Genomic DNA, 15,684 nt, shown 5'->3' with positions numbered 1-15,684 from the left:
TCCAAACCTGGGGGCCTGATTCTGTTTTCTTTGCAGTTAATGGAAACAGAATTGAACTGTAATTGATTGAAAGTCTCACAACAGCCTGGCAGAGAACATTCTTTTCCTGAAAGTTGCAGACAAGGGGAACTCTGAAGGGACCTGTACTAGAGTTTTTGCTAGGTTGTTTCTCAGGTGGGAGATGTCTGCAAGCTGGCATCATGTACTACAGCCTCATCATAAATTAAAATTTCCACTTCTAGCTACATGAATCGCTGTCCTCTGAAGGCCAGGAGGCATCTGAAGCAGAGAGCCATCCTTGAGGTCTTGTATAAGTCCCTGTCCTCCCTTCTCATTGTTATTTTTCCTTGACCATGGCATTCTGATATGGTGATATATTTGGACTGTCCTTGGTCAGAGCTGCCTGTTGGTCCTCAATACAGCAAGTGTTCTCCTGTGGTGAAGCAGACATGATGATATAAATAATTTAGGCAAGGTAGTGCAGTGGGTCAATGGAACCCAAGTGTTTTGGCTTTCCATTTTGAGGACTGATAACATGTTATAGGTGTTCAAAGTAGCATTTGGCAACAAAACCAGCCACCAGTAAATAAGACTGATATTATGGATTTTTGTTTCTGATAATGTTACAGTAACAAAATTTTTAGAGAGCCTGACAGTTGAGTATATAGTCAGTTTAAGAAAAAAACAATTGGAAATGTTTTTTTTAAGCTTTATCAATCACCTGTTGTAACTTGTCATTATTTTTAAGTTTATATTTTTTTGTTCAAAAAACATTTTTCTGTCTCCTTTTGATACATAAATGACCATATGAACCAGAAAATAGTACCTAGCCACTGAGACTAGCCTAATATCATTACATACCTGTCATGATAATTTATGCCTAAAAATAATTTATTTGTGCAAAGGAGACTGTAGTGTGCCTGGAGACAAATTAAATGAACATGTTGATCCCTTCTGGCCTAAATGTTACATTTTTTGCAATGAATTTGCAAACATGTATTTTCCACTGAGTATGGTTTTCCAGTTACACATTCTAGATTTGAAAAAACATACACATTATAAACATATGCCTTTATGGTCATTTATGCAATTACATTTGCCTACAAAATTATTTGCAGCTATGTAAATTAAAAGTACCTTGTTCACCTAAGTTGGTTTAGACATAATGTCAGATCTCCTTGGCTCTAATAATAGTATGTTTTTTCCTTCGGGGTTTTTTTCTGCCTTTTTATTATTGATGTGTTTCCTCTCTTCTCCAGACCTGGCAAATTCATGTAGTGCTTAAAATAGTCCAAACCCATTATCATTATTTAAACAAACCTCTTGCTAGATTTTTCATTTATCAAAAAAGCCTGCAGTTTGCTGTGGTCTCACTGGTTGTACATTTCTAATGAGGGTTTTCTAAAGTCTTCTTAATTTTCTCAGTCTTTGTAATTGTAGAACATATCTGCAAATGCCAATAAATCGTCTGAATGTTCAGGAACTTTCTGGGAATGTGCATTAAAAACTCTTTACAATAGAAGGCAGGATTATTTGGCTCTAACAGGTTTAGATTTCTTGCATATCTCTGTTTGCCTAGTTATTACCATACAATCTGCAAATTAAACTTCTGAACTGGAATGCCAGTTACTAGAAGTCAGTATGTGCAAATCAGTGAGGCTCTTTAATCTAATTCTTCACTTCTGAAATCAAAATCCCATTTGAATCACAATCACATTCACAGTTTTGATTCTCTAATCACATCTTATTTCTCAAATACAAAATATATTTCTTCCATTTTTCTCTTGTGCTCTTAGATGCATTTGGGTGCCATCTTTTACACCTGTGTATTGTGTTTGTGCCAAAGAGGTGTGAAGCAGATTTCAAAAGTTGATGACAAGCATTATTTTTCTGTTAGCATCCAAGTCCTGCACCACTGATATCAGTGGGACTTCGGTGGGAAAAGGATGGGAAGTGACGTGGCAAAGGAATGCAGAGCATCAGCATGGCAGTTGGCTCCGCTGCAGTGAGATTGTTCAGGGAGTGGTGCTGTATTTAGCTCTGATAGCAGCACCATGTTCTGAAGTGATGTCTGCAGCTAACTCATGTCTGTAGTTAACTGGTTCCTTCCTTGATCTGTATTTAAGGGAGGCTGGCTGTTCGTGGATACAATGTATTTTGTGGCTATTGATTTAAGCCCTGATGCTGCAATCAGTTTGTGGATAATATCAGCCCTATGAATAGTCCCACTGAGAAAAAGTTATATGTATAGTAAAATATTTGCAGAACTTAACTTATGTTTAAATTATACCTTAAGGAGAGAAGAATTTTCCATGTGAAATGTCTTAATCACAACTATATAACATAGATGTCTAATAAGTCCTTCGTGAGAGCAACTCCTTAAAGCAAACAATGGTGTTTATGGTATCCATGAATAAATTTAAATTCAATGAAATATGGACAAAATCTTCATGGTATGTCTGTTGGTTTAATGGAGCTATATCAAGTTACATCAGCTGACTGCCTCATTCTGTAACGTACAACATAAGCACTGTGAGTCCACTTTTGCCATCATCTTGTCTCTGGTTCTGAGTGCTTGATTGTGTGTTCTTTGGGATTGTTCAAGAAAAGATGTGGAACAGAGACACATGCAAACATAGAGTTCTTTGAAGGGGCCCTGCTTTAAAAGTAAAATGGAAGCAGAAACTGTAGATTTTTTAAAACAAGCAGCAGAAACCCTAATGATGCCCTTTACAAGTGACAGCAGCTCATTCTTGTGTATTATAGGTACATATTTGCTCTTGTACTCTTAATTTTTGAACTGAAAGTACTGTAACTCTCCTATTTCTTATTCTCCACTTCCAGTCCTTGTCCCTATCTTTTTTGTTTTGATGTGAAATTACCTGTTATGGCTGAACAAACCTAACAGTTTACCACTGCCCAAAAGGGAAAATCCCACATCCTGCTCCCCCCACTTCTATCCGTATGTTCCCATTTTCTCCCTTTTCATCAATTTCGGCATTTTTTGGAACTTCCACTGAGCTAATTTAATAAATAAACCCAGTAAAAAAACTGGTCACTGTTGTTTGCTTAGTTAATTTTCTGCTGGGTTAGCAAGCTGGGATGGCTCAGCGCAGGCTCCAGTGTCAGAGCTGGCACAAAGAGGAAGGAAGGAACTTCATGGCTGGGAGTGTGGGGAAGGAGAGAAGAGCCAGACTCACCCCTTTTGCATTGCATTTGGATGTTAGTCAAGGTTAAGTCATAACACATAACTTACCCCTGACTTAAACAGTAAAGACAGAGAGCTTCACTTTTCCCTTTGTTCACTTTCAGCATTTTTGTCTTCAGGCTACGCCCTTAAAACAGTCATGTTTAATGTTCTGTCCTTATCTGTGTGCACCAGGACAGAAGCTTGATGTTTACATATGTAAAAGTAAACATACCCTTCAAATAATCTTCTAGATTGGGGTGTAAGTCTTAATAACCTTCAGAGACAAGTCTTCAAACTCCAGATTTACTTTCTTCAGCTTCCTTCATAATTCTCATTTATCCTGTAGTATTTGTTTAGCTGATTCTACAATCATTTGTCAATAAAATAAAAAGATATGCTGAGGAGGGTCATAGGAAAAAAAAATTGCTTGATGAGTATCCTATGGGATTCTGAGTGCCTGATCCAAAGTCAGTTGAAGCAAAAAGAGTATGTCCAGTTGACGCTGAGCTTTGGAGGATGACTGCAGTGTGCTTCATTGTTTCTCTGTTTCAAGACTAAAACCTGGATCAACAGAATAATGTAGGAGCCTAACTGCTATTTTACTTCCCCAAGTCCAAACAGTTATTCAGCTCTTGCTGATCCTCAAGTACCTGCAGCCCTTCACCACCCAGTTTTGCCAGTGAAAGCTCTTTGTGTTTGCTGCAGGCATGTCCCTACAGAAGCCAAGAAGCTAGAAGCCTAAGACATAAGCCCTACTGTGTTCACTTACTACTTGTGCCGTATCTCGGCTGTATGTAAGGCTGGGTCTGGTCTGAAATTTTCCTTAGTCCTGTCTGTAGAAGTGTTCTCCCCATTTAGCATTCAGCTGCGCTCCCCTGCTTGCCAGCTTTGTCTCATTTGCCATGAGTGTGTCTGAGCCGTAAGAGGGGGTGGAGTCATTGCTCAGTATGTTTTGCTGGAGCTGTTGTATTATGCATGAAAAACTTACTGTCCTATGGGTGGAGAGAAGGGAAGAAGCAGTCTCTAGTTGAAAGGCTGAAACATACACCAATAATATGCAGGTGAATTCTCTTAAGAAGCAAGCTATCAGGTAAAAATGCTGATTTAGGTAGCTGGCACACCAGAAGAGTGGTTTACAGCAGAGAATCTGAAGAAGAAACACCTAAAGCCCTCTAAAAAACGAAGCCTACATCATGTATTCTTCTCTCCAGCATTCATTCAATATTGCCTCCTAGACAAGCACAGTCCATGCATAGGCTGCTGTGAATCATCTTCCTAGACATCTGCCTTTCCTTGACATTGTACAAGGAGTGGCAGTGCTTTACTCAGAGCTCCGGATTCTGGTAGGAGACAGACAGCCCGAGAATTAGGTGTTCTTATCGTGGCATCATCTGTGGTGAACCTAGTTTCAAGCAGGAAACGTTTTTTCAGTTTCCTGTACAACATCAAGGGCATGGTGAATACCTAATTAATAAAATCTGTACTTGGACTGTAGCCAGGACATTCTAAAGTGCTAAGAAGTAATGACTTTGGGTTTATATTGGCTGTTAATTTTATAAACAAAGGATACAGTTGCACTGTTGTGATCAGCAAGAGTTCAAACACCAGGAGTTAGGCCTCTCAAAATCGTGAGGTTAGCTTAAAAATAATGAGATTTAAAAAAATAATAAACTGAGGCTTCTTTTTATTTGTTCTTTAGGTTTTTTTTGTTTTCTCAGGTGCAGTTGGGTCATGCTTTTGAACTTTTTTTGCAGAGGAGCTAAAAGCTTTATTTTTTTTGATGAAAGACATTCTATTGTAAGCATGACTGGAAGTTGGAGCTTTAAGGAAAAAACAAATATCTTAAGATTTGGCAACAGTAAAGTCATTGTCAAGAGGAGAGAATCCAGTCTGCTGTAATACTTTCTGTAACTGGGTCACCCTGTTCATTCATTGCTTTGTTGCCAGCATTTTCTGTTGTCTAAGTCATTTACGCTATGCTAATTTGTAGCAGGCAGCAGAGCAGATAATGAGGAGGAAGAAGAAGAGGAGGAGGAAGAAGGCTCAGAATCAAGTAGTCCTCCTGTTTCTTACCAGATGAAGCCTCCCCCAGAAGGATGTTGCACTACTGATGGTGAGAAATGCACTAAACATGCTGTCAGAAGGCATTTGCCCTACTGGAAAGGGTAGGATTGGGGCCATTTCCCCTATAATTCATCAGAATGAGATAATCTATACAATATAGAAATCCTAAAAATGTCAATGTTCATTACCTGCCAGATAAAACTGGATTGCTCTTGGCTGCTCTAATATTTAACAGGGTCTTTGCCCAGTGTGTCAGATAAGCATTTGTGTTGGAACGCTGGGCATGAGGACAGAACTGTTCTCTTAGGCAATGTGACCTTTAAAGGGTTGAGTTTGCAGGCATGGTGTTTGCTAAAATGAATGTGGTAATTCTTACGGCTTTATTGTTGCTCTTTTCTATTTAAATTGTACCTCATTCAATGTTGCTGTAAATTATTCAAAAACCCAGGAAAAGCCAGTGAAATTCACCAGATATTGAGAACTATTATCTCCATTTTTGAGTGTCTGACCTAAGTTATGATGATGTTAGTAAGTAGTCCCATAAATATGCAGGTTGCCAAACACCATCAAGAAAAACTTCGCTGTACATTTTCAGATTTTTGTTTGTTTATTGTACTGGTAGCATCTGTTTATGGCTGACCAAAAGGCAGGAAATAAAATTATCTCTTAGTTTGCCCTTGACCTCAGAGGATACCACTTTGTTTTTCATTAAAAATATAGGAAGTCCTGTAATGAAGACTATTGTGAGTATTAAACAAAAAAATTTTGTCAATTTAAAATACATTGAATTGATTTTTTCTAGGTTTCTGCCAGGCTGGTAAAGATTTGAGACTGGTTTCCATTTCCAATGAACACATTGAGGTACCAGCAGGGTTTTTACTTGTTGGTGCGAAGTCACCAAATTTACCTGATCACCTTTTAGTGTGTGCTGTGGATAAAAGATTCCTGCCAGATGACAATGGACGCAATGCCCTGTTGGGTAAGTGTCTGTGATTGCAGTAAGTGGATTCTTCTGTGGGCTACAATTAATAGCTAATCTTTTTTTGCAGAGTGAGTTCAGCAGATCTTATTTCCGTTCCATATCTACAGTAATGCTCACTGGTGATGCACAACAAGATAACAACTCAGAGCTGGCTATGTTTGCTTTGGAAAGATACAGAGTAAGCCGGTTCATTAGAAATGCTTCATCACCTTCTATCCATTAGTCCAAGGCTAAAGTTGTCCAATCAGTTTATGTCCTAGTTGCTGGAACTGCACATCTGGGAACTGGACTAGATGAACTGCTGCCTGTCTATTTTAGCTTTCCAAATACAGACATGGGCAGACTGTAGGTCTGTCAAGTGAAACTTTCAGGCTACTATACACACGTAAACAATTTGATGATAGTTTGGACTACAAAAATGTATGACCTTTTTGATTTATCTCTTTGAGATGGGGATAATATTCTCCACTGTGTTTGAAAAAAAGCATGGGTTCTGGATCCTAACCTATGACTTTTTGCTATTATCACAATATCAATGAATATGAATGATTGTAAGTTGAAATTTTTCCTATATGTGTAATCAGGTAATACTGTATGTTTGAATAGTACTGTTCACAGGATACTTCAATTTCTTGCTTTTCATCTATTTAAAAGTCTTAACTTCTGACATAAAACTAGGTCCTTCTATCCATTTTTATTATAGCTTTTCTGATGGCTGTTAACCTCATCCATATCAACCCAAATAGGGAAGATCTGCAATCATGTGAATGAATGAACTGAATATTAAAGTTATTAAAATGGAATAGTTTTTATATTGGCAAAAGTGCTATATAATCAGAGGGAGAACTCTTTTTTTCAGTCAGGCACTCTCAGGTTCTCACATATTATTTTCTTAGTTAACCAAAAAATGCTGCATCATATATCTGTGTACAAGTCCGAGCTCTAAATAGCAAAAAGAAAATATTTGTCATGTCTTTTAAGAGTTTTTTTCACAAACACTGAGGGATATGACGTGAACTCAGTTGTTACTTCACTTTGAGCAACTCTTCAAGGCATTTGGGATGACAGTGTAGTGTGAAGGTGCATAATGTAATTTTGTGTACAGTAATTTCTTTCCTCATGTGATCTTGTAGAGTTGGATTGGTCACAGTACATTTGACCAGTGATTGTAAAAGAATTAAGAGGGTTGTAAATCACCCACGTGTTGTCATTTTAAAGATAAAGACAGGAATGTTGTACCACTCAAGTCATTCAGTGCTAGCACTATTAACAGCTTAAGCTCCTTAGGCTGTTAGCAGAGAGGAAGTAGTGTATTTGTTAATTGCATGCTAAACAAGAACAGAAAAAGGCAACGGGAACATAACTGGGAGGTTTTTATGCTACTTGCATCCTCAGCTTGCTTATTTCATACATTTTCGTTTCCTGAAACCATTTAAATGCTTATTTTTGGCTGCTGTTATACACTTAAACACCAGTCAATCACATTCTTTTGCAATGAATTTTAGTAATTCTGTAGGATGATTTTTACGTATTCTATAACAAGCTTAAATATGAAAGGACTTCCATACTTTAAGATCTAAATTATTCATCTGGAAGCTGGAAATAAAATAATGTTCCTGGTCCCTAATCTAATGAAAAAACACAATATATCTTATTGACATGAGGATAGCATACTATTTGTACAATAGATCATACTGTAGATAGAAATGATTGTTTGATTCTGGTTTTCATACACCGATGCAAGTCAAATCAGGGTAAGTAAAATTAGAAGCAGACATGACTAGTCTCATGGTTTCAGACACATAGTGAGATAAAAGACAGAACCATTCTTGCTTTAAATTCTCTGTCTATTAGTATAACACAGTGACCCCTGTCTTGTGATAGATTTAAGTTGAGAACATTTCATATGAAGAAGGGAAGCTCTTTTTATTGTCTTGCTTGTAAAGACAGAATGGAAGGCTTATTTTTGGTATTCTGAGTTAGGCTGTTCTCCTCCAAACATGTTGGCTTTTTGAGACAACATGGAAGGTGGTCCCTTCAAGCCTTTCTGAGTTTAAAGGGAAATTGAGTTGGATTCATTTTGAATTGAAATGAGCTGTCACCCACACTTTTGGTAAGGCTTATTGTTGATACACGCACATCACTTGTAACCCTTCAACCCATTTGTTTTTGCTTAATTTCATGCTTTTTCTCTTAATATACTGTGTTTTTGTAAGGCAGCTGTTACCCAGTACTGTAGATTTTTTCCGAAACAATTTATTTGAAGGGAAAAGACACTAATGAATTACCCAATAGTTTCCTGATTTCTCATGGTCTGCCTGCATATGTTTGTGAAGATGCCTGTGGAGCGTACAGAAATTCCAGAAGAAAACAGGAAATGTCTTGGTAGTTTCCAGGCCAGCTTTTGACTTATGGTCTTGTTCCCATTAGGGGCTGTTGATATGCCTCTGGGGCATGTGCCAATTTATTGATTATGCTAATAAGTTGTCCACCATCAAGGCATATGTGCTTGTGATTTGAAAGTCATTTCTGTTGGAGGTTGTTTTGTTTCTTTGTTTTTACAATTTACATATAATTCCATAGAAAAAAACCCCCTATTTTCCGGAAAAGACTGTATTTTTGGCAAGCAAAAAGTTCTCTGTGTCTGAGCATGTACCTCATATGATTCTGTTAATCAAGTTAGATCACAGTTTTAAATAGTCTGCAAAACAGAGTCAGCTTTTTACCTTTAGGAAGCTGTTTCTCAGGTTTTATGCAACCTAATGGAATGCTTAGATGGAGGAAGCACTTCTGTGATAGTGTGATATTTATTGTTTCCTAATAGAAGCAGCTAATGTACCACTCCCAAAGTTTTTTTTCTCTTTTGTTTTTTTTCCCCAGTTCCCACTCTTAAGCAGAGTCTCTCATGATAAACAAAGCAGCTATTCAGCCATCATTTTCCTTCCCAAAAGACCAAACAGCTGCCCACTTTCCTAGCAGGGAATAAGAAATCCTTTTTTTTTTCAGTGGGTCCCTGAGGTCAGAATGACAGAGGAAAAGATTAGTTTGCTTGCATTGTAAGCTGTGTGTAAGATGAAAACATTGTAGTATAAAACACTGTGGCTGCTTCTGTTAAAATATGCAATGTTCTGTTGGGCTTTTGTAATAGTAGTGAGTTTCCATACAATGGAGCTCTCCAGCTTGACCATATTGATTTCATTTATTTTTTAAATTTAAGTCTTCAGTCTTCAAATGGAGTGGTACTGAGTAAGTGGGAGAAATGTGGAGCATTGTTGGTGTTTGTGTGCTTTTTCTTGTGAGTAGAACTGAAAAGAAGATATACTCCTGCTGAAAAGTTGAAAATACAATAATTCTTTGTTTAAGCAAGCTGCCAACTCTCCACAAAAATAATAACATTAATTTACAGCCTGTTATTAATTTAAAAGAGAACCAGGAAGAAAGTTTTCTGCCAATGTATGAAAGAACAGATTATGAAATATTAGATGATGAAATATCAGATGGATATCCTTCCATCTTGAGGTCCTCTCTTTATCCCTAACAGAAGCTTACTGTTGATCCAAAGGAACCATTTCCCCAGTGAGAAGGTAGGTTAGGTTTCATACCCTTTTAGTCCAAGGTCCTTCTTCTGAGCACAAGGTCCCTGCTGTGGAAGAGCTTTTTAAATTATGGGCAATTGATCATTGTGATGTGAGCAAATTCAAGCAAATGCCTATGATAAAATACCAGATAGAATCAAACACCTTCTGATTAAACAATCTTCAGAGGGTAGCAGCCTTAAGTCACTACTAAATTTAGTTGGATATGAACTGCTGACCTAAAGGTGAAAGGCTTTTAGCCCCTAAACTCCAGGCATTGATTTCTAATTCTCTTGTGAAATCAATCCCATGACATAGATATATTGAGTCACCTTATGGCTGCCCTGTCTCCCCTGACCTTTGTCCTCTCTATAATGTATGGAAGAATATTTAATACAGCTTGTTTATGAAACAAGCTGTCCCCTCTATGAGCTTCTGCCTCGGGCCATGGCACGTGAACAGGGCATTCAGGGAAAGGAGGATAATGAAATGTTTGGGTTCTCTATGTTACTTAGTTTGCTACATAAAGTGCTATGAGCAAGTTTGGCAGATCCTTGCAATAAGTAATGATTGAACAGCATTTTATTGCATTGGAATTATAAGATCATGCTGTGTTCTATCTGTGATGTCAGGGCTGAGCTGTATTAATGAAGGAATGGCTGTCATCAAAGAGAGTGTCAGTCAGAATGAATGGGATGAAAACCAGTGTTGGCAGGAGTTTGCAAGAAAAGACTCTTAGTCTGACTTAGAGGAGCTGGAGAAGCCTGAGGTGAAAGATGATAGTTTGACTTAAAAGGAAAATTAAAAAATAAACTTCTAAAATGTTCTCTGAGGACTTTTCAAAACAAGTGGACAATTTAGATCTGTTTAATACTTACTAGGCCTCACCTGTATGCTATATGTGGTGTAAACTAATTTTCCAGTAGACCTCACAGAATTAAAAATAGGTGATTAGGGCAAAAGGTTATTTCAGGTAGAAGTTAGTGCTAAATCTGGTTTAGGCAGATGATGATTTACAGAAGTTACCAATAATGACTGATCTAAAGTCCAAATGAAAAGATTTTATGTCTACTATTCAACTTCTATTGAATAAATATTTCTACCTGTGGCTTTGGCAAGTTGCTGGACACTCCCAGCAAAATGATAAAACCTAAAAAGTGTACAGGTACTTCTATTTTACCTTTGGAAATGGTCCCTTCATGCTTGTATTTGAAAACACGTAAGGGCTTGTAAGTGGCAGCCAGGCAAAGATTGCAGTGCTGCTGGTCATGCTCAGTGTGCTGCCAGATGTATGGGAAGCTTTCATTTACTAGAAGAAGCGTTTTTCATGATTTCTTAATCTGCATAAAATGCATGCAAACTCTACAGCTTTTGCCACATCCATTCTAATTTTGTTTCCTTTTGTTGTTGCTTTTATTGCAGCTACTGAAGGCTCTGTGATGTTAGACAGATGCTTTTGTGCCAACTGATATAACACAGAGGATTCTACAGAGTCATGACTTGTCCTGATTTTATGAGTCATAATGACCTTTATCATCCTACCGACCAGGATCAGAGAGATAATAGGCAGCTTTCAATAGCTGTTAGCCACTTGTTCCCATGGATACCAGACCAATTTCCACATGAACTTAGGTTTTTAATAAATTCTTCTGAGCCATTTGAAAACTAATTAAAGTGCTTGGGTTGTAAACCAAGCAACAGGTGTTTACAAAGCATTATATTTCAGTGCTTATATTTTACAGAAGGAAAAAGGTATTGATAATTAATTTGAAAACTTAATTTGTTTGAAATATGTGATTAAAATAATAATTTTCATAAATGGCTCTTAATTTTATCTACCATATTATTGATCCTTTACTCCATTTATTTATTTCCAATGTTATTGTCCATGTTATGTGGAGTATATTTCATTTTTTTTTGCCATCTTCCAATTCACTGAATACACCCTTTCCCTTTCAATTCCTGTGATGACACATAAAAATGTTCATTAGATATGATTAAAATAAAAGGAAACTTCAGCTTCAGGTCATGTGTAGGGGACAGAGAGAAAATTTCTGTGGGGAAGATTATCTTCTAATTGCACATTATATGTGCAATATTTGTAGATAATAAATATTTTCAGACAGTTGCATTGGTCTGATGCAAGATGAAAATTCTTAGGAAATACTTTGGAGAATGGACAAAAAAAGTTGTTTAAGAATCAAATGGCAAATAGTCAGCTGTGCAAGGAATGCCCATTATTTATGATGATAATGACATCACCATCACGAGCCCCTCTTTGAGGCTCAAACCATGTATCTCAGAATGAGAGGAAATGGCAGTATCCCTGGAAATGCCCCATCAAGTCTGAGTACAATAAGCTTCTTTACGTGCAAAGACTATGTCTCTGTCGTGTCTATAAAGTTGCAGACACTTTGTTTCCGTAATCATAAATAGTTTAAACTGCTGTGAAGTGCTAACACAGTCCAGCCATAATTTGAGAAAGCTACTTGAAATTAATAGCCCAGGAAGGCTTTAGTATTTTTTCCTCTCTAAAAAAGCATCTGTAGTAGGAACTTGGTACTTAAATATTCTTACATCTAATTAAACATAATAGATTAAATATACTGAATTTCTTGAGACTTAATTGCATGCTTAATTTCAATGAAAGCTGAAACAGAAGTGAAGCATGTACTTTCTGTGGTGTTGAAGAGGGCTGGGGTTAAGCATGGGATTCAGTACTCTTCAGTCAGAAACCTCTTGGTTTAATGTTTCACAGGTAGGTAATAAATAGGAATTGTGATCTTTTTCTGGTGGGAGAAAATGGAAAATGTGGCCTATTTTAATTGTTCTGTAAACGTAGGGCTCTTTTTTTGCAATCTGGTAGCTAAAGTGCAATACAGTGGACTTGATGTAATTTTTTTTTTTTTTGAGGAAAATGTTAATAAAAAGTTCACTCTTTGAAAAAAAATATAAATACAGCTTTTCTCCAGGAAAGAGTAGTGTTTGGATGTTATTAATAGTGACCACCTATCTCACTGGATTATATGTATTGTTTATTTTATCAGGTTTCTCTGGCAATTGTGTTGGCTGTGGCAAGAAGGGTTTCTGCTACTTTACAGAATTCTCAAATCACATTAATCTTAAACTGACCGCTCAGCCCAAGAAACAGAAACACTTAAAGTATTATCTGGTCAGGAATGCACAGGGAGCTCTGACCAAAGGATCTGTAATCTGCTGGAAAGGGGCAGGTAAGATAATGAAGCCAGCTTCCTCGAGTTCTGGTTTTCATCATCCAAGCTTAACTATCACAGGGACTGGCGTCTGTGTAAAACCTAAGGCAGATCAGTTGAAAGAAAGATTCTTTAAAGCTAGGTGATTACTAGAGCAGCTGTAAAAAGCAATTGACTGACCTAATATGAGGATGGCATGTTTGAAGACATCGGTTCCCCCCTTCCAAGTGCTGTAGCCTCTAAGTAATTCATGTGTGAAATCATCATATCCAATATGCAGAGAAAAAGCAAATGCCGCTGTTGTCAGGGGATAAGAAGTTTCTTTTCTGTTAAGAGTTCAGAGGCCGACAGTCTTCATCCAGCACCTGCTCAAGCACATTGTTCCAACTGCCAGAAAGTTCGGGCCTCTCGGGAAGCACCTCAAGCGAGCCACTCCCAGCAGCAAACCCAAGTGCTCCAGCTGGGACTCAGCAAACAGGTATGGCTCAGAAGGAAAACACGCTGGGTTTCCACCTGTTCTTACTCTTTTGTGCATGTGTATTTTTGTGTACTTCTGTGAATGGAAAGACAAACAAAGAAGCACACTACCACATAAAATAAAGCAAGTTGAAGAGATTTAGAGATACATTACAAATAAAGAAAGCAATCATACTTTGAATGCGTCTCGCTGTCCATTTTTTCCCCTCAGGTTTATGTATAAAAGGTTAGCAAATAATAAAATAGGTGTTCTGCAGCTTGCTCATAGCTATGGCAAACCAAAATTTTTTAAAAGCCATTATTTTTAAAGTTGCTGAGAATGGGTATTACATTCCTGCAGCTGTTGCTTGTCTGGTCACAGATGACAAATGTTACAGGAACCAGTGTCATTTCAGCTTTTTCTTCTGATCCAGTCTATTTTATGTTATGACCAGAATCCTCTTTACTGCAGGCATTATATGGGCATCAGCTTAAAAGCTTCTGAATTTTTTCTTCTGCTGAGAAAAGTGGCTTTAATATTAAAAAACAAACTAATGATCAGTATCTGCATCTTTTTTTGTACTAAAAATTGTTTCTGAAAAATTTACTTTTCCATTAGCTTGACATAACTGAAAGGTGATGCATGATAGAGGCTAGAGTGATCTCTCTGAGCTTCTTCATAATGAAAACAGCTCTTAAGTGTCTTGTGACTGTTACAGAGATTCACGCAGGAGAACTGAGGCTCATCTGTTGGTTGTTGTATTCTCTCTGTGAGATAGAAACCTGTTAAATAATTGTGATCTGGAATACTGGTACCCCTTCAGAACAAATAATTCATCTCTTTATAATAGCAGATTGGCGGTTTTTTTGGTCAGAGGTTACATATATAAAAAAGCTACATTAATTACAAGCATATTAGGCTTGAGAAAACCTCTCTTTTTAATGCAGAACAGTTTAAAAGCTTGGAAAGAGGATGTCAAATTAGAATGGAGTCTTAGGAGATTTTTAGCAAATTTTAAACTTCTCTCACTATTTTAGCTAGTTCTTGAGTAAACTTCATGTAAGAGCTAGGGTCCATCTGCAAAGAAGCTAAGGATCTGACATATGTATTTTAATTGCAGAATTGTATTTTACCCAGGCACTTAATTGGGAGTCAGACAGCAATAATCTGGTATAAGATCAGAAGTGGGTTTTTTTTATTCAGTATTGCATTCACTCTGAGCAGATCCCGAAGGTTCTATTAAAGTAAACAATCAAGTGATCAGTTTATTATATCAACTGAGGATCTTGACCTAGAAATGTTTAATGTAAATACTTTGGTTTTTTCTTGCCAGCTGCAGCCATAGATCACATCCCTTCAACAGCAGCGTTCAGCTCAGCTGTTTATAATGGCAAGGAATCACCTAAACAACAGTTGGTGAAAAATAACCTGTCTGCTCTGACAAGACCTTCGGTGTTAGGTATTTGTATGGATTTGTTGTTTAATACCTTAAACTCTATATTCCATGGGTATAATAGAAGCATTGAACAAATGATATCATGATCATCATTTCCTGTATGAATAGAAATTACTGTTCCCTTCCAAGTCCTTTCTGACCATAACACTTTTTTCTGTGTTAATTTTTAGAAAGAAAATTGTTTATATGTTTTCAGCCATAGCTCTGTTACAATTCAGATTATTAATTGGAAGTTTTTCATTATATTTACAGTTCATTCACTTAATAGAAGTACAGGCTAGATTCTGAATCCAGGTTCTTAAAGAATATGTCAGTTTGCATCAATCGCCCAACAAGGTTTTGTGAAGGGAATTAAGAAAGATTTATAAGTAATCGCTCATAGGATAATTCCTCTGTTGCAGTTCACCTTGGGATGGAGCACTAGATTTTGACAACTGGCTCCAAATTAAAGAAACTGTCCTCACTGCATGATTATCATCATGATTTGTGTTAATTGTTTTCTGTCACAAACTGTATTCTGTGTCACTGGCTTGTTTAAGCAAGAAGGTTAGTCTTCACTATGGCTAGAAACATGCTATAACTCTATGTTAGAATAAGTCTTCCCAAGTTTCCTTGCTGGCATCACAGCCAAATTTTTCCTCTGCCCATTCAGGTTCTTGAGCTCTTTCTTCTATGCAGCAACATTTTATTGCCAATTTATTTCAGATGGATTACTTTCACATATCAACATATCTGCAGGAAAGAGTAC

The 15,684-nt window shown here is 37.1% G+C and overlaps 1 protein-coding gene across 2 annotated transcripts in view; it reads left to right on the top strand.

Moving 5' to 3' along the window:
• Window positions 1–15,684, top strand: part of GREB1 (growth regulating estrogen receptor binding 1) — a 61,052-nt gene that overhangs the window by 1,616 nt on the left and 43,752 nt on the right. For both annotated transcript variants that reach the window (XM_075049120.1, XM_075049119.1), the window contains exons 2-6: window positions 5,181–5,303; window positions 6,057–6,233; window positions 12,859–13,041; window positions 13,358–13,501; window positions 14,814–14,939. In XM_075049120.1, coding sequence (XP_074905221.1) covers window positions 5,181–5,303; window positions 6,057–6,233; window positions 12,859–13,041; window positions 13,358–13,501; window positions 14,814–14,939 — 753 coding nt within the window. The remainder of the gene's footprint in view (window positions 1–5,180; window positions 5,304–6,056; window positions 6,234–12,858; window positions 13,042–13,357; window positions 13,502–14,813; window positions 14,940–15,684) is intronic.

Source organism: Buteo buteo, chromosome 17, assembly GCF_964188355.1.
Source record: "Buteo buteo chromosome 17, bButBut1.hap1.1, whole genome shotgun sequence".
Taxonomy (NCBI): Eukaryota; Metazoa; Chordata; class Aves; order Accipitriformes; family Accipitridae; genus Buteo; species Buteo buteo.
Note: the sequence above shows the minus strand (reverse complement) of the source record. Positions and strands in the feature narration are given on the sequence as shown.